The 25,268-nt window shown below is 45.1% G+C and overlaps 1 protein-coding gene across 1 annotated transcript; it reads left to right on the top strand.

The window, feature by feature from the left end:
• The first annotated feature begins 7,455 nt into the window (after nt 1–7,455).
• LOC137815822 (uncharacterized) lies at nt 7,456–24,632 on the top strand. Its single transcript, XM_068618935.1, has 2 exons — nt 7,456–7,825; nt 24,163–24,632. Exons 1-2 carry the CDS (start codon nt 7,456–7,458, stop codon nt 24,630–24,632), a joined length of 840 nt encoding a protein of 279 aa, XP_068475036.1.
• Nucleotides 24,633–25,268: the final 636 nt, after the last annotated feature.

The following is a 25,268-nucleotide window of genomic DNA, read 5'->3' as shown; positions in this document are numbered from 1 at the left end:
AGAAATTACAAATATCACTATTAGAAGAAGAACATTTTTCCATCAGATGAGGAAGCTTCATGGATTGAAATGGACAAGGAGATGACGTAGAGCTTGTGGATTCCTTGAAGGTGAAGGCTAAGTACGGAGAGTGATAGGTGAGGCCTAATCACTTGATCTAGTGGAAATTTGAAGACTAAGTGTCTATCCTAAAGAGGTAGAGACAATAGTGAAATTGGCTTGGAATTTGGGCAGCAATTCACTCATTTATTAATCTTGAAACACTAGTGCACAAAGACGAAACAAATGCGGCTATTTTAAATTTATAAGGGTGGCTGTATAGCCACATTTGATCAGCGCACACTTGTAAATCGAAGAGATAAGAGTGCGGCTATTTCTTATAGCCGCACTTGTATATGTCAAAACATTTAAAAAATAATTCAAAAAATTTAAAACACCGCCAATCTTGTGTGAAGGCAACATTGATGAAAAGTGGCACGGGAGCGCCAACAACGGCAACGGAAGCGGCGACGGACAGGGAAGCAGCGACGGAGCAAACCAAAAAACCCACAAGAACCCACGAAGGCAATGAAAGAGTACTGAGCAATGCAAGAAACCAAACAATGTAGGAAAAACGAAAAAATTTATACATGAAGAGTGGCACGAGAAACATATAAACATCTATGCATATATTTGTGAAGAGGAAGAGGAAGAAAGAGAGCTCAAGAAACTTACATTGGCACAAATGGAATGTAGATGCAGCAGAAGGAGATGAACTCGGAGCGCAAATTCGAAACGAAAGCAAGGACGAGAAGGAAAGTTTGAAACTGTGTGTGGCGCGCTTCAAAATTTAGGGTAAAAAAGAATTTACGAATGCGGCTAAAGGTAAAACCGCATTCGTAAATCAAAATATTTTGATTTACAAGTGCGGCTATACAAATAGTCACATTCGTAAATCAAGCGTTTGATTTACAAGCGCGACTATACAAATAGCCGCATTCGTAAATCAAAGCTCTTTGATTTACAAGTGCTGCTATACAAATAGCCACATTCATAAATCAAAATAATTTCAAAAATGCCATCGCGTTTTTTACGAAAGTGGGTAGCGCAAAAGGCGCACTAAATAAAGAGTATCCTTTTCTTCTTTTTGCACTAGTGAAATCACATGAACCAAGCACCTCTTTATATAGCACGAGAGAGATGGATTTGAACAAGTAGAAATGGTGGGAAATTTCAAATGAAATGGGTTTGAATTTGGCACCTAAAATGAGCTCACATGGAAGGTGTGACATGGTGTGTAACATGTGCTCATTTTAGATCTAATGGGTCGGCCCAGATTAATTAGGAGTTTTCTAGAAACCCTAATTTAACCTAGGTTGGTATTTAGATGCCTAATCCAACCCTAATTACAATTAAAGAAAAATACAAGTAAAATTCCTATTCTATTTTGACAAGAAAATAAATTCTACTCTACACTAAATTTATGGCATCTTTGAACATATATTGGGAGGTTTCTTTACCATTAGTAGATGTATCCCATTTCTTTTGAATCTTCTTTTCCATAGTTCTAGTAGTTGGCCCTGATCTTCTATTTGTTGGGCTTGTGATTGGGCCTCTTCCATCATCCCCTCCCTTTTGAAAAGGATTTGTCCTTAAATCCAATGCTCTGCTTCTTCATCTTTACTACCTACAAAAGGGGTTAAATCCATAACATCGAAAGTAGTATGTACTCCATATTCTTCAGGCAGGTCTATTAGATATGCATTATTATTGATTCTTTTTTAGGACATGGAAAGGACCATCTTCTCGAGGACTAAGTTTGGATTTCCTCTTAGTAGAGCATCTATCCTTCCTAAGGTGAAGCCAAACCCAATCTCTTTCCTAAAAAATTATCTCTCTCTTCCCCTTATTGCTATGTTTCAAGTATTTCTATGTTTGTTGTTCTATTTGTTCCTTAATCCTTTTATGCATTTTCTTAACAAATTCAGTCTTTGTTACTCCTTCCTTATGCACAAATTTTTGTGGATTAGGTAGAGGTAACAAATCCAAAGGAGTAAGAGGATTGAATCCATACACAACTTCAAATGGAGAAATATTAGTAGTTTTATGAACTACTCTATTATATGCAAATTCAATATGGGGAAGGTACTCATCCCTAGATTTGTGGTTGCTCTCATGATTGCCCTAAGCATAGTAGAAAGAGATATATTTACAACTTCACTTTGACCATTCGTTTGAGGATGACAAGAAATTTAAAATTTCAACTTAGTTCCAAGTTTTTCCAAAAGAGTCCTCAAAAAATGGCCTACAAATTTTGGATCTCTATCCAAAACCATGCTTTGAGGTAAACCACGAAGTCTTACCATTTCTCTAAAGAAGAGCCTAGAGATATTGTTAGCGTCATCCATTTTATGGCATGAAATAAAATGTGTCATCTTGCTAAACCTATCCACAACCATAAAAATAGAATCAAAATCTCTTGTTGTCCTAGGAAGTCCTAATATAAAATACATGCTTATGTCTTCCCATGGAACACTTGCAAAAGGTAAATGAGTATAGAGTCCAAGAGGTATTGCCTTAGATTTAGCTTTTAAACAAGAAACGCATTTATGGCAATGTATTTGGACATCTTTCCTCATGTGTGGCCAAAAGAATTTTCCTTTTAAAAGCTCTAGAGTTTTATCAAGTCCAAAATGGTCCATGAGTTCTCCTTCATGAGACTCTTTAAGAAGTTTTCTATGTGTTCCTTTATAAAGCAAGAGGCCTGAAGGTTGTTCAGAAAGAGGTATCTTTTCAATTTAGTTTTCAAATTTCTCTTCTTTCTGAATGACCTTGTGGGAAGGAACACTCTTCTCCCATGCCTCTTTTTCCCCAAGGGCTTTTTCTTGGTTTTCTATTGTTTTTTTTTCTCTTCCTCTCTCTTTTTCTTTATTTGTACTTGATCCATTACCACTTGTGAATGTGATAAGGGATAAAGTACAAACTTTTTTCTTTATGAGTGAGAGTAATCTCATTGGTAAGACCATTGTGCATAGTTTTCTTATCAAATTGCCAAGGTCTACCCAACAAAATATGACAGGACCCATGGGAACTACATCACATAAAACTTTATCTTTATAGTTTCCCACAGAGAACTCGACTTTCACTTGCTTATCTTTAGTTAATTCCCCGTCTTTATTTATCCATTGCAGTTTATAAGGTTTAGGATGAGGTATTAATTGTAGATTCAACTTCTCAACCATTCTAGTGCTACAACAGTTGCGGCAAGAGCCACTGTCCACAATGAGAGAACAAACATTTTCTAAAACTTTACATCTTGTATGGAAAATGTTCTCTCTTTGTGTCTCTTGGTTCACGCTAGATTGGTTGTTGAGGGTTCTTCAGATCATCATTAACTCCCCCTCACATGGATATGCTCCCTCACTATTTTCTTTTTCTTTCACCCTACTAGGCTCATCTTCTTGGCTGCTATACTCATCCCTCCCTCTTAGGATCATAGTTCTCCTATTTGGGCATTGGGCTTGGACATGGCCTCTACCAACACTTAAAGCATTTGTCATCTCTACTGCGGGTTTGTGGGTTAACACATCTTTTTCTATATTCTTGGGAGTTTCCTTTGATTTTTCCTTTGATAAGCTTTCCTCCCTTTTATACTCCCTTTTGGGATAAGAGGTAGAGTATGAGCTTTCCCTATGACTTGATCCTTTTCTCAAATTTTGTTGTTCAACTTTGATACAAAGTTGGATCAAATCATTCAAGTCTCTGTATGGAAAAAGTTCAACTCTATATCTAATCTCAAGGTTAAGCCCACTTAAAAATCTTGCTATGGTAGTGGTCTCTGATTCCCTAATTGAGGCTCTCATTATATATAGCTTCATTTTCTGCCTATATTCCTCTACACTGATACTCTTTTTTTGGAGTCTTTGGAGCTTGTCCATTGTTCCGTCCGGTTGACCTGTGACGTCTTTGTGCGCAACCTCAACCGTCAGCTAGGGACTCCTTCCCACTGGTTACCTGTGGATTCCTGCAAAAAGAGGACAAAAGGGCGCCCTAGCGGCCGTTTGCACTCCGACGCTCAAGTCAGCCAGCAAGAAACACCAAAACTGTGCACCTCCGTCTCTGAGCACCGCGTATGGCACTCTGAAGGTGGTAAAAAGAACTGTGTATTGTGTGTATATTCTCGCTCTGGCAAACAACCTCTTTTCCAGTCCCTTGTGCGTAGCCTCACGACTTCGAGCAAGCAACTGAAGTGTATTCTGGAAAATTTGCCAAAACTTCCAACCCTGTTCCCAACATTCTCAGCGCTATTTAAACTACCCAAGCATTTAAAGCGCCTTAAAGCGCTTTTAATCACAAACGTAACGCGCTCAATTAAGGTGTCTAATTAGAAAACGTAGCACATTTAAGACGTTGAAATGCTTGGGAGCCATTATAGTACCTGAACGCTCGAACAGAAACTGTATTGAATGACTTTAATTACCTGGTACCTGACTAAAGGGTGTTTCTATTCTGACCTGGCTGTCGTACACGTGGAGGGCCTCACGACGCCATGACCCCATCTGGGGGCGTTTCTGCCCATCTGGGGACGTTTCTACGTGTGAGTCCTCCTGCCTGGGAGTGCTACTGCGCAAGGGGTGACTTTTTGGGTGCCAACTCATGCCCCCAATCATCTAGTCACTCACTCTGAGAGCGTATCTGCCTTCCTCTCGTACCCTGCACCCGACTACCCTGGGCGTGACCTTCCTCTTGAGTTGTATCTGTCCCAAAGGCGTCTCTGGGGCGGCAGGGGTACTTCACGAGTCAGGATGCCCTACACTGGTGTTGTTACTATGGCCTTGAAGCCACCTTTCTCTTCTCTTTATCACTCTCCCGGATCATCGGGACCTGAGGCCTTCCCACGGCGTCGCTCCCTTCATGGTCTTTCCTACCCATGGATATCGGGGAACTACACTATGATTGCCTTGCCTTAGTAATATTTGATCTGGGCGACGCCCTGGTTGGGCGACGCCCTCACCTAGGCAACGTCTTGCCTTGTCGATGCTTCCTCTTGGCGTCACTGGTACGTGGCGCCTCTTTACCCAGGCGACGCCTTATGTTGACCTTGACTCCTGGTGTTGACTTTGACCTTGACTTAGTCAACGCCCGGCTACGAGACGGTACACAAGCCCCCCAGTCTTAAGCCGAAGACTTGTCTTCAGTGCAAAGACTAAGGCCTCGCCCACGCCGTCCACGTGCCACCCTGATGACGTGTCACTCCCTGCTGACTCAACAATTCTCGAATTATTGACGTGACACTCTCTGAACCATAGGAGCGCTCTTAATGACTGATTGGACATCCTCTGAAACGGGGAAAATAACACCTTTTGGGGCTACCCTTGATCGCGCGCCACGTGGCCCATCGTACGGCCAGCCTCTAGAGACCCTTGCGTTTCCCCTGGGCGATTGATCCTTTGACACATTGCACGATCTCACGGCTCCTAGTTAGCGCCTCTTGGGTTGCAAATGTAACGTTCAAGTTACCCCCAAACCCCGCGCTCACCCCACTGTTACATTCATTCCCTCTGCGTCTCTGCACTGTTCATCGCCTTCAACCCTTTTCTCTGCAATTTCTGCTCTCTCCCTCCCGTGCTCTCCTTCCGCCTTCACTTTGACAGCAAAGGTATGATTTTCGCATATCTACGACTCTTCCCTTTCGTCGCATTGCATGATTTATTGAACTGCCTGGGACTGTTGATATTTACGCATTACTGCGCTCTTCCGCCTCTCCTTCCTTCTCTGTTCCCTTCTCCTTCTTTCTAGGTTTTCTCGCGTGGGTGGTGTTTCCTGGGGTTCACTCCCCTTCCTGTCATGGCTGCACTTGTTAAAACCTTTTTCCTCTCTTCTTTCTCCAGCTATTTATTCACACCATGACGCGCACGAACGCGGAGTCTGATTCCTCCCCCAAGACCCCCAAGTCCAACTACAAAGCCTACTACCCATGGGCCCCCGACGAGCTCCTGAACGAGTGTACCAGCCTGACTACCTTCTAGGACCTGGAAGCTCATCGTGGGGATCCCCACTTGTATAACTTTAACGCTTTCTGCCGCACTCACGACGCTCACATATCCGTCCGTCCCGGCAGGCCTGGGGAACCTGTCTGCGTGGACGACAGACCTAGAAAGGGGAACCCTTTCTTCTTTATGTACCAGACGGTGTTTAAACGCGTAGGGGTGCGTCTCCCATTCACCCCCTTTGAAAGGGAACTCCTCACCGAAATTAATACCGCCCCCGCCCAGCTCCACCCCAACAGCTGGGCATTTGCAAGGGGTTTTCAAATTCTCTGCGGGCACCTGGGCATCCTTCCCTCCGTAGACGTTTTCCTGCATTTCTTCGAAGTGAAGAAGCAGGGGAAAAGCTTCTGGGTGAGCTTTTCCGGGATCGCGGGCAGGATCCTCCTCTCCCTCTTCCAAAACTCTTACAAAAACTAGAAAGGGAAATTCTTTAGAGTGTGCAGCGCCAAGCACGACCCCACAGCCTTGGACGACTTTCCCCTTTATTGGACGGAGCGCCCTAAGCTGCTTAGGGCCAAAGCCCTGGAAGAGCTATCTCTTGCTGACAAGGAGGTAAGCAAAGCCTTGGCTGGGCTGGGGATCGTTTTTGATACATTGAAGCTTGTTGCTAGCGAATACAATGCTCACGCCCTGACCACATACTTTGGTAAGGAAACTCTCCCCTCATCCTTTTTGTTGTGAACACCTTGCTACCGGATGTTTGTTCCCACAGCCTCTTCCCCCTGTTTTCCATGGTGCCATGTTATTTGCATCTCACGCATCTATGCGCTTTGTAATTTTGTATAGTTGCTTTGGCCTTGATTTCTGCTGCTTGGTCTATCTGGATGTAGGATCGGTGATGGACGCCTCTAAAAGGATGATGCTGGCGAAAGCGATGAAGGAGGCTCGTGCTGCCAAGGCGGGCGCCTCCTCTGTCCCTGCCGCTGATCCGATTCCCCCACCAACTCTGCCACCGCCACCACCAATCACCACCGAAGCCCCCCTAGGCTCATCTCCGTCATCCCCACATAGCCCCGAGGCGCTTCAGACTCCCGACTCTCCTCTGCCCATCGCCGCCGTTCCTCTAGCCGTGGCCTCGTCGCCGGCTCCAACCCCCCTTGACAAAGGGAAACGGGTCTTGGAGATTTTATCGAATGATGAGGACTCGGAAGGTGTGGCACCCTTCAAGAGGAGGAAATCTGCACGGGTTCCCCTTCTGCCAGAGGCGTCGCCCCAGGGAGGGAACTCCTTCATGGATAACCCTCCAAGTGCGACCTCACTTCCCCCCACAACAGTCCAAGGGGAAGGGGGCGAAGGCGTCGAATCTGCCCCGCCTCCGCCACCGGCAGAAGTCTCTGCTTCCCCTGCTCCCGTCGTTGCCGCCCCCGATCTCATCGCCATCCCCCCTCCAATCATGCATCTGATGAGGGGCTTCAGTGGCGGAACTATGCCAGAGGGCACCGACAGGAAGGAGGGCATGCCTTTCTACTTGGGGGCCTTCTTGGCGGTAGCCCTTGAATGGTGCGCCCAGGCCAGAAATGCTGTCCTGCAAACTCAAACCCTTCAGGCCTTGGAAACAAGGGTAACTGCCCTGGAGGAGGAAAAGAAAACCCTGGAATGCCAAAACAAGGCCTACCAAAGCACTCTGAAGCAGGCTCAAGAGGCCAAGGAAAAGGCTGAAAAGCAACTGGCAGAGGCGATGGGGTTCCAGGCTGACTTTTATACTCAGGAAGTCGCCCTCCAAGTTCAGTTAACGGGCCTTCAAGACTTAGTCAAAGCTGACGCGGAAGTTCAAAAGGACTTGAAGGACCGTTGCTGTGAGCAGGCTAACGAGATGGAGCGGATGGAGGGGGAAATGGCTACCCAGGCCAAAGCTATGGGCCTTCTCCAGGCTGACTACGACAAACTACAGGTCGAGGTCAGTCGGCTTCGTGTGGAAAAGGAGGCTTTGGAGAAGCAGGTAGCTTCTGGGGACGCCACCGTTGAGGAGCTAGAGAAGGACAAAAAGGCCCTCATCCAGGACATGGCGGGCACCTTCGAGGAGGGATTCCAGGAAGCTCTGGCCCAAGCAGTCTGCATGAACCCGGGGATCGACATTTCCAACTGCGATTCCACTCACCACATTGTTGATGGAAAGGTCGTGCCTCTGGAGATGAACGATTGAGCCGCCACCCTCGATCATCAGCCCATTCCTTCATACTTGTTTTAACCTTCTTTGATAAACTTGTAATTCTTTGAATCGTCTGCACTCTTGCTACAACTCTGGGATTTTGTATGATTACTTTCGTGTCCTCGCAACATAGAATTCTGCCTGTGTGATCTTATTCTCATTCTTTGCCTTCGCGTGCTTCGGTTGTTTTGCCTGTATTATACCCGTTTCTTTCACTTCGTTGGCGGCCTTGTATGCCCGGGAAAGGTCACGCGTCGATGCCCACGCCCATGGAGAGGCTCACCTAGTGGAGCCGTATCGTCCACGGGGTGTCTCTAACACCAAAATGGTCCTTTCCTTGATCCTTAACGCTCGGCGCCCACGCCTAAGGAGAGGCCTGCTACAGCAGCGCCATATCGTCCCCGGGTGTCTAAAACGCCGAGTGCTCCAGGGGGGATCGTTCCCTCCATGGTCTTTCCTTCCCATAGGTATCAGGGAACACCCTACCAGTGACTCGCTGGCGTTTGGCAGTCTCGTCTCCCTCCACAGTTTTTCCTACCCGTGGGTATCGGGGAGGCGACGCCAGTGACTAACTTTGCCCTCTTCGATTTCGTCTCCCTCCACAGTCTTTCCTACCTGTGGGTATCGGGGAGGCGGCCCTGCTGATATTTTGGTTGGCGACGCCTGCGACGTCTCACGCTGGCGTCGCCCTTTGCGTCATTCCAGGCGACGCCTCGGGCGTCTCATGCTGGTGTCGCCTTGGGCGTCATCTTTACCTTGACATTGACTTTGACCTTGGCCTTGGTCGACGCCTGAGGACAGCGAAGAGCTCAAGGTTTTGCCCGTGCCATCCACGTGGCGCTTCTTGTATGGCTGATGGGACATTCAGTCATTCGACTTGATCCACGTGGCGCTTCTTGTATGGCTGATGGGACGTTCAGTCATTCGACTTGATCCTGACCCCTACTGTGCCCTTGACCCACTTTCAATGGCGCATCGTACCACTGGGCATTCTGTCGATACGACGTGTTCTGAGTTTAACCAGGGATGCCAGGGCCATCCTTCCATCTTCTGCCACGTGGCTCGATCGTGCCGTGCATCCATTCGCGTCGTTTAGCGCTCTAACTGCAATACCTCCACGTGCGTCGTTTGGCGCTCTAACCGCTATATTTAATTCTTCAAGACTTTGAAACTGCACTCATCATTTTTGCGCCTTTCGTAACCTAACTGCACCCTTTCTCCTCTCGCGAAGAGTTCTTCCAGTGTCTGTTCCCACCGGCGTTTTACCTTTGCCGAAACTTCAAACCTCCCTGAGTCTGTTCAAGAATGTCGTCTCGTGCTACTCCCCCCAGGGTCGACCCCAAGGACCTGTATCCGTGGGCTTCGAGGGAGCTCCTTGACGAATGCTCCTGCTTACTCTCCACCAGGGCCATAAGGGAACACAAAGGGGATTTATGCTCCTATGATCACCGTGCCTTCGCGAGGAGGCACGACGACGACATTGCTGTGCTCCCTTGCACTCTAGGGGAGCCAGTATGCGGAGATGAACGGGTCAACGATGGGGTCCCCTTCTTTTACTTCTACCAGGTGGTTTTCAAGACCATCGGCGTGCGCCTGCCCTTCTCCTAGTTCGAGAAGGAACTGCTGACGGAGATCAATGCCGCTCCGGCCCAGTTATACCCCAACAGTTGGGCCTTCGTCAAAGCCTTTGACATCCTCTTCGGGTTTCTGGGTTGTGCACCCTCGGTTGACCTCTTTCTTCACTTCTTTGAGGTGAAGAGGCAAAGGCACAACCTCTGGGTAACTCTCAGTAACGTTCCTGGGAGAGTTCTCCTAACCCCCTTCCAAAACTCATTCACCGGGTGGAAAGGCCGGTTCTTCAAGATCTGCTGCACTGACCTCATTCCCACCGCTCTGGATGGTTTTCCACTGTACTGGGTGAGAGAGGCGAGGGCCCTCAAAACCAAACCCTTCAAGAAGCTGGCTCCGAGTGACCAAGTGGCTTGCCGGATTCTTGCTGAGGCGGGAAGTTTTGACTCCGCCACCTTGATCAGCTTGGAGTTCAACGCTGGAACTCTCGAAAAGTATATATGTATGAGTCACTGCCCTAGAAATTTCCGCCTTTATTGCTTTCTATCTGTGCATGTTTTGCTTCATGGTGCCTCTGACACATTCATCTCCCTTGGTGCAGGTTCGAAAATAAACCAAGAGAGGAGGACACGACTTACCCGAGCTCTGCGGGCTGGGATCGGGGCTTCGTCTTCCTCCAGTGCTGACTCCGATGGCCACTGAGAAGTGGCTCGTTCGTGTTTTTGCATGATTTGTAATATTTGCCCCATTCGCGCTACTCCCATTGTATCGAACATTGCTTGTAACATCAACTTTTCTATACCATACTTGATTTTTTGCAACACCGCTTTACTTTGCATACGTTTCGCATATTGTGCGCTTTTCCTTCGTCGCGTTCCTCAACGGCGCCTGCGCTCAGGCGACACCTTCTCTCTTGGCGACGCCTTCACCTAGGCGACGCCTTCTCTCTTGGCGACGCCTTCATCTAGGCGACGCCTTCTCCTAGGCGACGCCTTCTCTCTTGGTGACGCCTTCTCCTAGGCGACGCCTTCTCTCTTGGTGACGCCTTCTCCTAGGCGACGCCTTCTCTCTTGGTGACGCCTTCACCTAGGCGACGCCTTCTTTCTTGGCGACGCCTCACATTACTTCAAACGGAGAAAGATAAAAGCTGAAAACCAAGGCACGGCTTTTTCTCAAACTTGTTTTTTCTTTTATTTGGGTGACCTCATTAAAAAACCCCCGAAGGGGAAAAAGAGCGTCCCCTTTATCAAGACTGTTACATAGCTGCTTTACATAAGTCAACTAAAATAAAACTTCAGATTGGCTGCATTCCAACTGCGCGGGATAGGACCTCCATCCAAGGTCTCTAGGTTGTACGAACCGTTGCCCTTAGCCTCAGTAACTCTGAAGGGTCCGGTCCACTTAGGAGACAGCTTATTCTCCAGCTCGTATGGGTGGGCTTTCCTCATCATTAGGTCGCCGATCTGAAACTGTCGTGGCTTTACCTTAGAGCTATATTGGTGCTCTACCCTTCTCTTCACTGCTTCAGCTTTTATTCTGGCTTCTTCCCTGACTTCGTCTAGTAGATCCAGGTTTACCCGCCTTTCTTCGTTGGATTCCTCCGCCACAAAGTTTTGAAAACGTGGTGAGCTTTCATGTATTTCTACCAGGATCATCGCGTCCGACCCGTACACCAAACTGAAAGGCGTCTCCATGGTAGAAGATTGGGGCGTGGTGTGGTATGCCCATACGATCCTTGGAACTTCCTCCGCCCACGCCCCTTTGGCCTTCTCTAACCTTCTCTTTAGCCCCCTCAGCAGAACTCTGTTTGCTGACTCCACTTGCTCGTTGGTCTGGGGGTGTTCGACTGACGCGAACACTTGCTTGATACCTATCTCAGCGCACAGATTTCTCAACTACTGACTGGCAAACTAGGTCCCGTTATCGGATATCAAGCGCCTAGGTGCGCCAAAGCGCCCCACAATGTTCTTCCACACAAAATGCTGGACCTTGTGCGCGGTGATCTGTGCCACGGGCTCTGCCTCTATCCATTTGGTGAAGTATTCGATGGCAACGATCAAGTACTTCATCTGCCTGATTGCCAGTGGGAAAGGGCCCAGGATGTCGATTCCCCATGTATGGAAAGGCCACGGGCTGTATATGGATCGCAATTCTTCTGGCGGCGCCTTGTGCCAGTCGGCGTGCTTTTGGCATTGCCTGCAGCGCTGGGCGTGTCGCACGCAATCCTCTTTTACTGTTGGCCAGAAGAAACCTTCGCGTATCACCTTGGAGGCTAAAGACCTTCCCCCTACGTGGCTCCCGCAAATGCCTTCGTGGAGCTCCGCCATTATCCTGGTACACTCGTCGCCACTTACGCACGTTAGGATAGGGTGTGTGAACCCGTGTCTGAACAACACCCCATCCACCAGAGTATATCTTGCGGCATTTCTTTTGACCTTCTTACCCTCTTCCGGCTCCACTGGAAGAGTCCCATCCGCCAGGTACCTTTTGTATGGCGTCATCCAGGTGTCTCCCTCGGCTAGGACACATACCTGCATCTGCCTTTCTTCTTCAGGCGTGTCCGCGTATGTGCTGATGCGGGGCGTCTTCAGCGTATCTTGGATTAGAGAGCGATGATTCCTTGGACTCTCTCTTGATGTACAGATCTGGAGGACATTCACCCTGTTATCTTCCACGAACTTACACGGAGCTTTGAGCGTCTCCTGGATCACTGTCCTCTGCCTACCCTCCTTGCCTGAGCTGGCCAACTTGGCAAGCAGGTCGGCTCTGGCATTCTGCTCCCTTGGGACATGTATCAGCTCAAGAGCGTTAAATGCTCCCTTCAATAGTTGGACATATCTTAAGTACGCCGCCATCTGTGGGTCCTTCGCCTGGAACTCACCTGACACTTGCCCCGTAATAAGTTGGGAATCGCTTTTCACTAGGAGGTTCTGCGCGCCCATCTCTTTGGCCAGGAGCATTCCTGCTATCAGGGCTTCATATTCTGCCTGATTGTTACTTGCCTTGAAGGCGAAGCGTAGGGCCTGCTCAATCAGCACGCCGTTGGGTCCCTCCAAGACTATTCCCGCACCACTCCCTTGCTGGTTGGAAGAGCCATCAACCGAGAGCAACCACTGCGAGCCCACCTCCACCTCCTGTTCTCCTCCGGGCGAGAGTTCTGCTACAAAATCTGCATACACTTGCCCTTTGATGGATCCTCGAGGCTCGTATTGGATGTCGAATTCTGACAGCTCCACCGCCCAGCGTACCATTCTCCCCGCCACGTCAGGCTTCTGCAGCACCTTCTATATAGGGAGGTTTGTCATCACTACCACCGTAAAGCTGTGGAAGTAATGACGGAGCCTCTTGGCTGAAAATACCACCGCCAGCGCTGCCTTCTCCAACGCCTGGTATCTGGTTTCGGCGTCTTGTAAGGCCTTGCTTACAAAATAGATGGACTTTTGAATCTGGTCCTGCTCCTGGACTAGCACTGAGCTGATAGCTCGTTCCGTTACTGCAAAGTACAGCCGGAGGGGCACGCCTGTTACCGGTTTGCGGAGGACTGGTGGCGTCGCCAGGTATTCTTTCAACTTAATGAAAGCCGCTTCGCATTCGTCAGTCCATGCGAAACGACTATTTCTCTTGAGGCACTGGAAATATGGGTGCCCCTTCTCTCCCCCGGTAGAGACAAATCTCGAGAGTGCGGCCATCCGCCCTGTCAGCTGCTGCACTTCCTTCACCGACGTCGGGCTTCGCATGGCGATAATCGCTGCGCATTTGTCGGGGTTCGCTTCTATCCCCCTCTCTGTGAGCATAAAACCCAAGAACTTACCGGCCTCTACCCCGAAGACACACTTCTCAGGGTTTAACTTGAGGCGGTACTTGGATATTGTGACGAACAACTCCTCCAGGTCCGCCATGTGCTGCGCCCTATCCTGCGACGCCACCACCATGTCGTCTACATAGGCGTACACATTCCTTCCGAGCATGGGCGGCAGGACCTTGTCCATTAACCTTTGGCATGTGGCGCCCGCGTTTTTCAGCCCAAAAGGCATCACCTTATAGCAGTAACTGCAAGTCTCAGTCATGAATGCAGTTTTATTCTCATCCCTCGGGTGCATCTTGATCTGGTTGTACCCTGAGAAGGCGTCCAAGAAACTCAGCACCTTGCTGCCGGACGCGCTATCCACCAAGGCGTCGATGCTGGGCAGCGGGTACGAGTCCTTTGGGCACGCCTTATTCAAGTCCGTGAAGTCCACGCACATCCTCCACTTTCCATTCGCCTTTTTCACCAAGACGACATTGGCCAGCCATTCAGGGTATTGAATCTCCCTGATGTGGCCAGCACTCAACAGCTTCTGCGTTTCGTCCTTCACCACCTGCTGTCGCTCCTCATTAAACTTTCTCCTTCTTTGGCGCACGGGGCGGACCGTGGCGTCCATGCTGAGGTGGTGACACAGGAAATCATGGTCGATACCGGGCATATCCGAGGCGGACCATGCGAAGGCATCTAGGTGGCGCGAAATCACTTCTGCCACCCGTTCCTGTTCTTCTGGGCTCAGCAAACTTCCTAACTTGAATGTCTTGTCGCCAATCTCCCTCTCTACGGCGTTGGCCGCCGGTTGTTCCCTGCTATCCTCCTCGACGGGTGCCGCCTCCTCCACGGGCGCTGCGTCGTCAGGGCCTTCCTCCATGTCTGCATCTGTCTCTAGCGTCGCCTTCGCGGGTGCGGCCTCGCTAGGCGTCGGCGCAGCGGGCGTCGCCTCAATCATCATCGTATCTGCACGCGACGGACGTTCGTACACCATGAACACGCCTCTCTTCGTCTTCAGGCAGTTCTCATAGCATTTTCTTGCTTCCTCCTGATCTGACTTGATGACTATCACCTTGCCACTGAGGTCTGGAAGCTTCATCTTCATATGGCGTGTGGAGGCCACTGCGTTCAACCGGTTCAACGCCGGCTTGCCCAACAAGATGTTGTAAGCGGAGCTGGCGTTCACGACCAAGTACCGGATACTTTCGGTACGCGAGGCCTCTCAGTTCGTGAACGTAGTCCTCAATTCCAGGTAGCCTCGGACTTCCACCTGGTTGTCCGCAAACCCATACAGGCACCCTGTGTAGGGCCTCAGTAGGTCGGTGGATAATCGCAACTTATTGAATGACGACCAGAACATTACATCTGCTGAACTCCCCTGGTCGACAAGTACTCTGTGCACCTTTCTTCCCGCTGTGACGACTAAGATGACCACGGGGTCATTGTCGTGCGGCACCACGATATCCGACTCCCACGGCGCACCCGAGAGTCTTTCTTTGATTGAGTTAACCCCCCTCGCGTATTTCTTCCGCTGGGAGGCGGTGGGACCTCCACCGGAAAATCCTCCAGCTATGGTATGGACCTCGCCGAGAACCGGCGTCTCGTGTGCTGGCTCTTCCGCCGGTGGTGGCAAGGTGGCGGTCGTTGTGGGCTCCGCGACATAATCCTTCAAAAACCCAGTTCTCACCAACTCATCCAGCTGGTAACCCAACGACAGGAAGTTATCAATGTGGTGACCGAAAGCCTCGTGGAACTCACACCAAGTGTCTTTCCGAGGCCCTAACACCTTATCGGACTTCGCCGGCCGCCTCAATCTCTCAGCTATATTAGGCACGGCGATCAGGTCCTTCAAATCCACCACAAAGTTGTATCTCGTTGGCCTCGTTCTTTCTCTGGCCGGGCGATCGCCTCCCGCTGGACCCCGGGGCTGGGGCTTTCTGGCTTCGTAGGGGCGTCTCCCTCGGGCTTCTTCCTTCCCGTCGTGGTCTCATTGACCCTGGCGGGTTGAGCTCGCGCCGGTCCCCTCGGGCGTGAGGGTACGACGCTGATGCGCTTCACGCACACCTCTCCCTCAGAAGCGATATGCTCTACCGCCCGACGCCGTAGTTCTGCAAAAGTACTAGGGCGGTTGCGAATGATGGATTCACCGAAAGGACCGGGGCATACGCCTTTCACGAACGCGTACACAATCATAGGTTCCTCTGTCGTACCAACCTTAACCACCTGGGCCCCGAAGCGGTTGATGTATTCCTTGAGGATCTCCCCTTGATACTGTTTCACATTAAACAAATCGTAGGAGACCGGCGGCGGGGCTTTGTTTGCTAGGTATTGCTCCCTGAACAATCGTGACAGTTGTCGAAAAGATGTGATATGACCGTCCGGGAGGCTGATGAACCAGTCCATAGCCATCCCGGTCAGGGTGCTCATAAAGAGCTTGCACTTGGCAGCGTCAGAACCGCCTACCAGGACCATCTGTGTTTGAAATGCAGCGAGGTGCGTCTCAGGGTCCTCCATCCCGGTGAAGATCACCTTGGGCCCCGCGAACGTGTTCGGGATCACTGCATCCAGAATCTCCTGCGAGAAGGGAGTGGAAAACTCCCTTGGCGGGGAGTGGTTCTCCATCTCGTCATGTTCACGTTGCCCTCGATTATTTCTCAGACCCCGGCGCAACTCCTCGTTTACGCGGCGGAGCTCTTCATTCCTCTCATGCGAGGCTTCGAGATCTGCCTGCATGCGTTCCTGTTCCAGCTTCGACTCCGCCATATCCTCCTGCAGCCCCCGCATTATCTCCAGGACTTGTTGCATGGATAGTTCTGCTCGGGCTGCGCGTGCCGTACTTCGTCTGGTGGGGGCCATCGTCACGGTCTCTTCCAACTTCCTCAAACGTTACTGTAACTTGGTAGATCTCTCCGAACTTGTGATGGGACTGATGTTTTATATCGGCCCCACGGTGGGCGCCAAATGTTCCGTTCGGTTGACCTGTGACGTCTTTGTGCGCGACCTCAACCGTCAGCTAGGGACTCCTTCCCACTGGTTACCTGTGGATTCCTACAAAAAGAGGACAAAAGGGCGCCCTAGCGGCCGTTTGCACTCCGACGCTCAAGTCAGCCAGCAAGAAACACCAAAACTGTGCACCTCCGGCTACGGGACAGTACATCCATTAACTCCCTATTATAATAGGATGGAATATGGAGGTGTCTTAAGGCTCCCCTAAGCTCATTCCAATACTCTATAGGAGGGTCCTTATGAAGACGCCTTTCTCTCTCAAGGGCAGTCCACCAATACATAGCATTACCTTGAAAACTTAGGGTGGCTAAGGGTACTTTTCTTTCTTCACTCACATGGTTGCAAGAAAACAATTGTTCTACCTTCATCTCCCAATCTAGATATGTTTCTACATTTTATTTTCCATAGAAATGACGTAGCTCTACCCTAACCTCCTTTGGGCTTTCTTTTCTTTCCCTTATAACTGTCCTAGGTTGAGGTTGATAATATTCACTCATTTTAAGGCTTTCCTCTCCATATGATTCACTCAACCTAGAGCTAGAGGCATGTGAAGATATTTTTATTTTTGTGGCGTATTCATCCTTTTCTTTAACAAGTCTCAACTCTTCTTCTATTTTAGCAAAATGAACATCCCTTTCTTTTAGTTGGGCCTCATGTTGCAATTGTTGATATGATAATGCTTGAAAGTCTCTGGCTAGTTTTTTTAAAAGAGATTTTGTAGACTTTCTATCACTTTCATTTGGACTAGAAGAATGAGAAGACATGTTTAAAGTTATGTGTTAAAAGTAAGTTACCACAACTAAGATGGGTGGAGTAATGTAGGTAGATTCCCAGGAAAGGGAGGTGGATCACTTAGATCACTTAAGTACCAAGCCTTTCCTAGCCAAATTCTATCCTCCAAGATTTTCACAAACCTTTCTCTAAATAATTCACTTAGAGCACAATCAAGAAAGAAAACACAAATTTTATGCAAGAAAACAATGCAAAGCAAGAAAACACACAATTGAAAAATTGCTAACTAGAAAGCTTTAAATTAGGCGAATCCTAAAGGTGAGGCTTCTTGGCACTTAGAACCTCAAAGACACACTCACCGTCTAATTGCACCATTAATCCACTAATTTTTCAAGGTTTAACAAAAATTACAACTCAAAGAAAATACAATGAAAATAGGATCAACAAATTTTAGTAAATCCTATTCTATGCACTCCTTTCTTTTTGGCACTCCTTCTATTTGCACTCCCTCTTTGTGTAGACTTTGTACAAAATGGCTATTGTCCTCTTGCTATACCTCTTAAGGATATTCAACTTGGAGTATTCAAATATGCACCTATTGGAGTATTCAAATCTCACTAAAGATGTTAGCTCCAAGAAAGAGGTCAACAAAATTTTAAAGCAACAAAAGTTCAATTTAAAATTGGACTACAGCAAAGAGAGTTGATATATGACAAAACTTGAAAAAGTATTGAATGAAAATGACAAGCAAACAAAAATAAGGTACTCAATAAAAGGTGGTACACAAATTGAACCTAAAGAATGGCACTAGATTTGGATTTAAAAAACCAAAACAGTACTACTGAAATTTTGAGGTGTAAAATGCGTGACTTAAACATTTTATGCTGAGCTGGATAATTCAAATTTGAATTTGAAATTTAAACCACGGAAAGTTAAAGATCTTAGCTCAAATTTGGCGCTGGAATTACACCAAAATGATGCACCAATTAATTTTGATAAATTTTTCAAATCTACTGTCACTTCATCGTTTTTTTTTTCGCGTCGAAATTGCACACTGATTGTATTTGAATTGTCATTTTTTTTTATTTTGAATTTTGATTCACTTTTTTTCTCACTTTTTTCTAACACTTTAGTCTACTCAGATCCAGAGTTTCAGATTTTTTTTTTACGAAATTAATTTTCACAAACAAATTCAGCCAACACAATTTCAGGAAACCTAATATGGAATTAAAAACAGTACTAATAAAATTCAAAGACAAAATAGAACTGATGTATAGGAACTTGTATAGATCTAGCACACAAACATGAACTCAAATCTGAAAATTAAAATGCACCAAAGGCTCAAAAACATAATTATAAAACTGCACTCAATTTTAAAATCAAACAACCAAAATTATCAATAAAAGTACTACAAAGAATTGATGACATTTTAGGAGAAACATGGCTTGACAAAACTTATATGGATTCAAAAATCAAAAGGACTCAGACATAAACAATATGAACCGATTAAAGCATCAAGAAAGACTCAAATAAAGCAAAATTAAAACAACAACACAAAAACTACATGGAATCCTACACAAAATTGCACACGGATTGCTCAAGAACAATTGAACAAGATGCACCAATTGGAATTTCCAAACAGAACACCAAATCAGTTTGAAAAATTAAAAAACAGCAAGACAATATGGAAGTGATGAACAACATGGAATCCATAATCAACACAAAAATTTAATATGAAAAGAAGAAGGCACACTTAGCTCTTAAAGAACCTTGGCTCTAGATACCACATGATGGAGTTGTGCCTTCATTCCGATTGGATTTTCTTGGTGGAGAGATGCGAAATCTTCATGGATTGAAATGGACAAGGAGCTCACGTAGAGCTTGTGGATTCCTTGAAGGTGAAGGCTAAAAATGGAGAGTGATAGGTGAGGCATAATCACTTGATCAAGTGGAAATTTGAAGACTAAGTGTCTAACCTAAAGAGGTAGAGACAAGAGTGAAATTGGCTTGCAATTTGGGCAGCAATTCACTCATTCATTAATCTTGAAATTACATGAACCAAACACCTCTTTATATAGCATGAGAGGGTTGGATTTGAACAAGTAGAAATTATGGGAAATTTCAAATGAAATGGGTTTGAATTTGGCGCCTAAAATGAGCTCACATGGAAGGTGTGACATGGTGTGTAACATGTGCTCATTTTAGATCTAATGGGCCAGTCTAGATTAATTAAGAGTTTTCTAGAAACCCTAATTTAACCTAGGTTGGTCTTTAGATGCCTAATCCAACCCTAATTACAATTAAAGAAAAATACAAGTAAAATTCCTATTCTATTTTGACAAGAAAATAAATTCTACTCTACACTAGATTTATGGCATCTTTGAACATATATTGGGAGGTTTCTCTGCCATCAATACCTGTATCACAGTCCTCTTGAATCTTCTTTGCCATAGATCTAGTAGTTGGCCCTGATCTTCTATTTGTTGGGCTTGTACTTGGGCTTGAGCTTGGGCCTCTTCCATCACAACCCCTGAGGGTACATGAAGCAGTAACCGAGAAGAGGTCGGACACACGGCGAGCACCTTACACACCAAGGAAGAGTCAACCTCGGACGAAAGCGAGAGATGGCCTTCCTTTCCAACCAAAATTCAAGATGACATACAAGGAGTTGTTGGCTATTTCGGGAATGGCAGACAAAATAAGGTTCCCCTCGAAATATGACAGGAGTTTGGTGTTGATCAAGAGTGATCAAGTGCTTTGAAGAATCCAAATCCAAAGTGTTTGATGAAAGGTTGGTGTTGTTGTTGCGCTTGGGTGGGATCTGGGTAGAATAGAATGTGATCCACTCATTTGTTGAATCTAAAACTGATGTGATTTAAAACCTTTTTGAAATCAAGTGTTTTTCCAACTAAGTGAAAAACAACTTGTTGTTTTGTCGAATCAACCGATTGTTTTACTCTTAGGTGTTTTGAAAAGGTTGAAAACTGTTTTAGTTTGGTTGACTTAACTGTCAAACCAAACAATTGGTTGTTTCGTGGTTTCAACCGATTGTTTCTTTGAAAAGCCTAACAGAAATTTGTTTTGACTGTTGAATCCGCTTTAAATGTTTTTCAACTGAATACGCTCCTTCATTAATTGCTTTGACCAATATGTTGAAAGTATAAATGATTTGTTTATGTTTTCATGTCAAGAAGAAAAAACAATTTTGAGTTTTCAGTTTGAGAGATTTTGTTTCTAAGATTTGAACATTCACATCAAGCTTTGTTTTTTCAAAGAGAGTGGAATAGGATTGCAATTGTATTGATTTCAGTTTGTACTGTGAACAAGTGTAATCCCTTCTAAACCTTCTGTATTTCTGGTGTGTTGTGTGTTCTTGAGGTGGTCAAGATCAATACTCTTGGTGTGTTTTGCCAAAGGGAGTGTGTTCCTTGAAGGGTTCAAGGTCACTACTTTGGTGGTTTGTGTGTTGTAATCTGGTTTGATTGTTTAGTGGATTACCTAGTGGTTTTTTGAGGATTGGATGTAGCTCTTGACTTAAGAGTGAACCAATATAAATTGTTGGTGTATCTCTCTCTTACTCTGATAACTGGTGTGTGGTCTAGGATCCACCTCTCGTGGCCCAGCTGTGTTGTTCGGGTCCCGATGTCCGACCTCTCCACCCTGTCTAGCGACACATCGGTACATCTTGGTGACCGATGTCTGACCACTCTTTGGTTCTTTGTCGCACGTGCTTCGCGAGATACTGGCCCACACTGCTCATGGGACCCCACTTACTGTTAGAGTTAAACAGTGTCTAAGTTCAAGAGGGGAGGGGTGAATTGAGCTTATCAAATTTTCGCAAAAGAAGCTTATTTACAGTGTAACAGAGGTGAAAAGAACAGATTGATTTTAAACAAAACAGATTTTTTTTACAGATGACTTTAGCACAACCAGAACATGAGCAACACGGTTAGATCAACCAGCAGTAATACCATAAACAAATTGATTAACTTTCACAGCTTATAAAGTTGCAGTTTGTAGCACAAAATTAATCAATTTTACTTAACACAAGGCATCTAGAGTAATGGACAAATGTCACAGTTCAGTCAAGGAAAACAGTTCACCCTTTTGCCATATTACAGATTCACACAGCAGCTTGATCTATGTTTAGAAAATTGATTAACAAGCTAGAATGGCATATTAAATCAGGTCCAAAATTAACAGATTTAGATTCAAAAGAACATATTCCTTTCTTGACAGATTATGTGAAAACTCATAATTAAGTGCAGGGATGAGAAGAGAAACACAAGAGAATTTTTATACTGGTTCACTCATCAAGAGCTACGTCCAGTTCACCTTACTCCAAGGTGGAATCCACTAAAACAGATACAATCAATTAGAGCACACACAGCAGTTCTTAAACCCTTGAAGAACTTTAACAACCAAGGCTGAAAAACACTATTCCAACATACCTTGCACTCCAAGAAACCCTATCTAGAGTGACTAAAACTTATACCTATTACAACAATGAATAAGGGAAAGATTACACCTGAAATTGTGTTGCAAGAACATAAACCAGTTGTTCTATTTGCTCCACAACAGTACCAACACCTTCAACCAGTACAAAGTTCTTCAAGAACAAGCTCACATGTATTTTACTTTTGAAAAACCTTTGCAGAACCTTTTCAATTCTCTTTTTCACACACGAAATGTTGTATCTCTGTCAAACTGTGATTGTTCAGCATCCCTTCACGTGAGAAGGGCATTTTATCTTTATAGAGAACAGTTTCTAACCACTTTTCAAAAAACAGTTACAGAGCAGTTTAAAAAACAACAAATTCTAAAAACAACAGGTTAAATGTTGACAAAACTGCCAACTCAGCATAACTGAAATAACAGACTGAGCTTTACTTTTGGTGCCCTAACAGAATTTCTAAAGGCCTTTAACAGAGAAGAAATAAACTGATTACTTCTCAATAAAACAGATTTATTTTTGTACTGAATCAAACCATTTAAGAAAACTTTAAAAAGCTTTTCCAAAACCATTTAACCACATCATGAGCTTGATCTTACTACCTTGATTTGGCATCTAGGATGGGTCATGCAGCAAAAGGCAACCTTGACAACACACAAGCCTAAAATACAGAATCATCTAAGACACATAGCAACCTCCAAAGCAACCTAGCTAAAGACTACATCAAACACACCAATGCAAGGTTGAGATGAGCTTCATCCATCTCCAACACTTACATGGCCCCAATATCACCAGTGGTCAACGATGCCCGAGGACTGGTCGATACAGTATGTATTCAAGAGAGAAGTGTAGCGCCACGCTGAGGGTGGATACGTAAATAGATTGGACCCCTGATGTTGGTACAAGAGTTGGTATTGTGGTGGTTATTTTGTTATTCTTTTATGCATTCCCTGAAGGAAAGATTTCGTTCTGTTGCAACACCGTGAAGGTGTGCCCTGTTGATCAAGAGTGATCAAAGGCTTTGAAGAATCCAAATCCAAGTGTTTGATGCAAGGCTGGAGTTGCTGTTATGTTTAGGATAAGATCTGGGTAGTTTATTTGTGTAATCCACTCTTTGTTGAATCTAAAGCTAATGTGTTTTTAAAACCTTTTAAGTTTAAAGTGTTTTTCAAACTAAGTGAAAAACAACCTGTTTTTTTGTCGAAACAACCGATTGTTTTACTCTTAGGTGTTTTTGAAAAGGCTGAAAACTGTTTTGGTTGGTTGACTTGCTGTCAAACCAAAACAATCGATTGTTTCGTGATTTCAATCGATTGTTTGTGTGAAAATCCTAACAGAATTATGTTTTGTTAGTTGAGTGTGCTTTAAATGATTTCTAACTGAATACGCTCCTCTATTAAATGCTTTGACCAATCTTTGAAAGCTATAAATAGTTTGTTTATATTTTACAACAAACAATAAAAACAGATTTGAGTTTTTTAGTTGTGAAAGATTGCTTTCAAGTTTTGAACATTCACATCAAGCTTTGGGTTTTCTTAAGAGAGAGTGGAATAGGATTACATCTGTATTGATTTCAGATTGTTCTGTAAACAAGTGTAATTCGTTCTGAATACTTTGTAAATTCTGGTGTTGTTTCCAAGGAGTGTTGTGTGCTCTTGAGGTTGTCAAGATCAACATTCTTGGTGTGTGTTGTGCCAAAGGAAGTGTGTTTCTTGAAGGATTCAAGGTCACTTCTTTGGTGGTTTGTGTGTAATTTGTGTTGATTGTTTAGTGGATTGCTCAGTGGCTTCTGGGGACTAGATGTAGCTCTTGGTTTAAGAGTGAACCAGTATAAAATATTTTGTATCTCTTTCTTCCCTCAAAACTCATTTAAATTCAGTTGTTATTTTTTTGCTGGTCTAAACAACCGATTGTTTTTCTGGTACTTTGTTGTTTTGTGCTTTATATTTTGGCTAACTGAATTTCTGATTGAGTTTCATACAAAGGATTTTGTTCTAGCCGAAAAAGTTTTCAAAAACCCCCCTTTAAACAATTCACCCCTCCCCCCCCCCCCCCCCCCGCCCTCTCGTTTAAAGCCGTATATTCTAACAATTGGCATCAAGAGCTTGGTACTTGAAAAATACTCAAGTTTGATCCTAAAATCTTTTTTCAGTGGCTGAAAAACTACCTTTTGGGGAGGGTGCCTCAATTAACATACCACCTCTGTTCTGCGATTTGAATTATCAATTCTGGAAAGTTAGAATGAAAATCTTTGTTGAATCTCTTGATAAAGGAATTTGGGATGCAATTGAAAATGGCCATTTTATTCCTAAATTTGAAAAGGATGGATCTTTTATTGAAAAACCTTAGTCCCAATGGACTGATGCTAAAAATAAAAAGGCCAAGTTTGATTGTATTGCCAAGAATATCATAACATCTGCTTTGAATTCAGATGAATTTTTTAGGATATCACAATGTTCATCGGCCAAGGAAATGTGGGACACTTTGGAAGTCACCCATGAAGGAACAAATGATGTGAAGAGAGCAAGAAAACATACTCGAATACAAGAGTATGAGATGTTCAGAATGCGTAAGGGAGAATCTATTGCTGAAGTGCAAAAGAGGTTCACTCACATCATCAACCATCTAATGAGCCTTGGAAAAACCTTTGATAAAGAAGAACTAAACATAAAGATTCTCAAGTGCCTTGATATATCTTGGCAACCTAAGGTAACAACAATTTTTGAATCAAAAGATTTGGCATCCTTGACAATGGCTTCATTGTTTGGTAAGCTTAGAGAACATGAGTTAGAGATGAATAAACTCAATGTTCAAGAAAGTGAAGATAAGCATGTGAGAAGCATTGCCTTGAAAGATGCCAAGCACAAAAGCAAACAAGATTCAAGTGATGAAAGTGAGTAAGAAAACCTTTGGTTGTCATGCTCTATCAAGACATTTTAAGATCTTGATGTTCAGCTCCTTTTTATCAAACGTCTTGTCAAGGCTCATAAGGTGATTGATGATGTGTGTAAACCTTTTCTGCACTTCAGCTATGGTTTCACCTTTCAGCATTCTAAACATCTCATACTCTTGGATGAGAGCATGTTTTCTAGCTCTTTTCACCTCATTTGTTCCTTCATGAGTGACTTCCAAAGTATCCCACATTTCTTTTGATGATTTGCATTGTGAGACCCTGAAAAACTCATCAGAATTTAAAGCAGAGGTTATAATATTTTTTGGCAATGCAATCGAATTTGGCCTTTCTACTTTCTGCATCAGTCCATTGAGACCATGGCTTCTCAATGACAGAACCATCTTTTTCAAATATTGGGATAAAAGGACCATTTTCAATTGCATCCCAAATTCCTTTGTCAAGAGATTCCATAAATATTTTCATTCTAACTTTCCAAAATTGGTAATTCAAACCACAAAACAAGGGTGGTCTGTTTATTGAGGCACCTTCCCCAAACGGTAGTCTATCAACCATTTTGAAAGATTTTTAGGATCAACTTGAATGACTTACAAGAACCAAGCTCTGATACCAATTGTTAGAAAAGA

Source organism: Phaseolus vulgaris, chromosome 1 (assembly GCF_000499845.2).
Source record: "Phaseolus vulgaris cultivar G19833 chromosome 1, P. vulgaris v2.0, whole genome shotgun sequence".
Taxonomy (NCBI): domain Eukaryota; kingdom Viridiplantae; phylum Streptophyta; class Magnoliopsida; order Fabales; family Fabaceae; genus Phaseolus; species Phaseolus vulgaris.
The sequence above is the reverse complement of the archived record's forward strand: the minus strand, read 5'-3'. Positions and strand labels throughout refer to the sequence as shown.

Excerpts from the sequence above, each read along its gene's own strand:
- LOC137815822 (XM_068618935.1), top strand. The coding sequence starts at position 7,456 with ATGCCAGAGGGCACCGACAGGAAGGAGGGCATGCCTTTCTACTTGGGG. Across the intron at positions 7,826-24,162 it reads GGACTTGAAGGACCGTTGCT|ATGAATTTTTTAGGATATCA; the intron begins GTGAGCAGGCTA and ends CTTTGAATTCAG.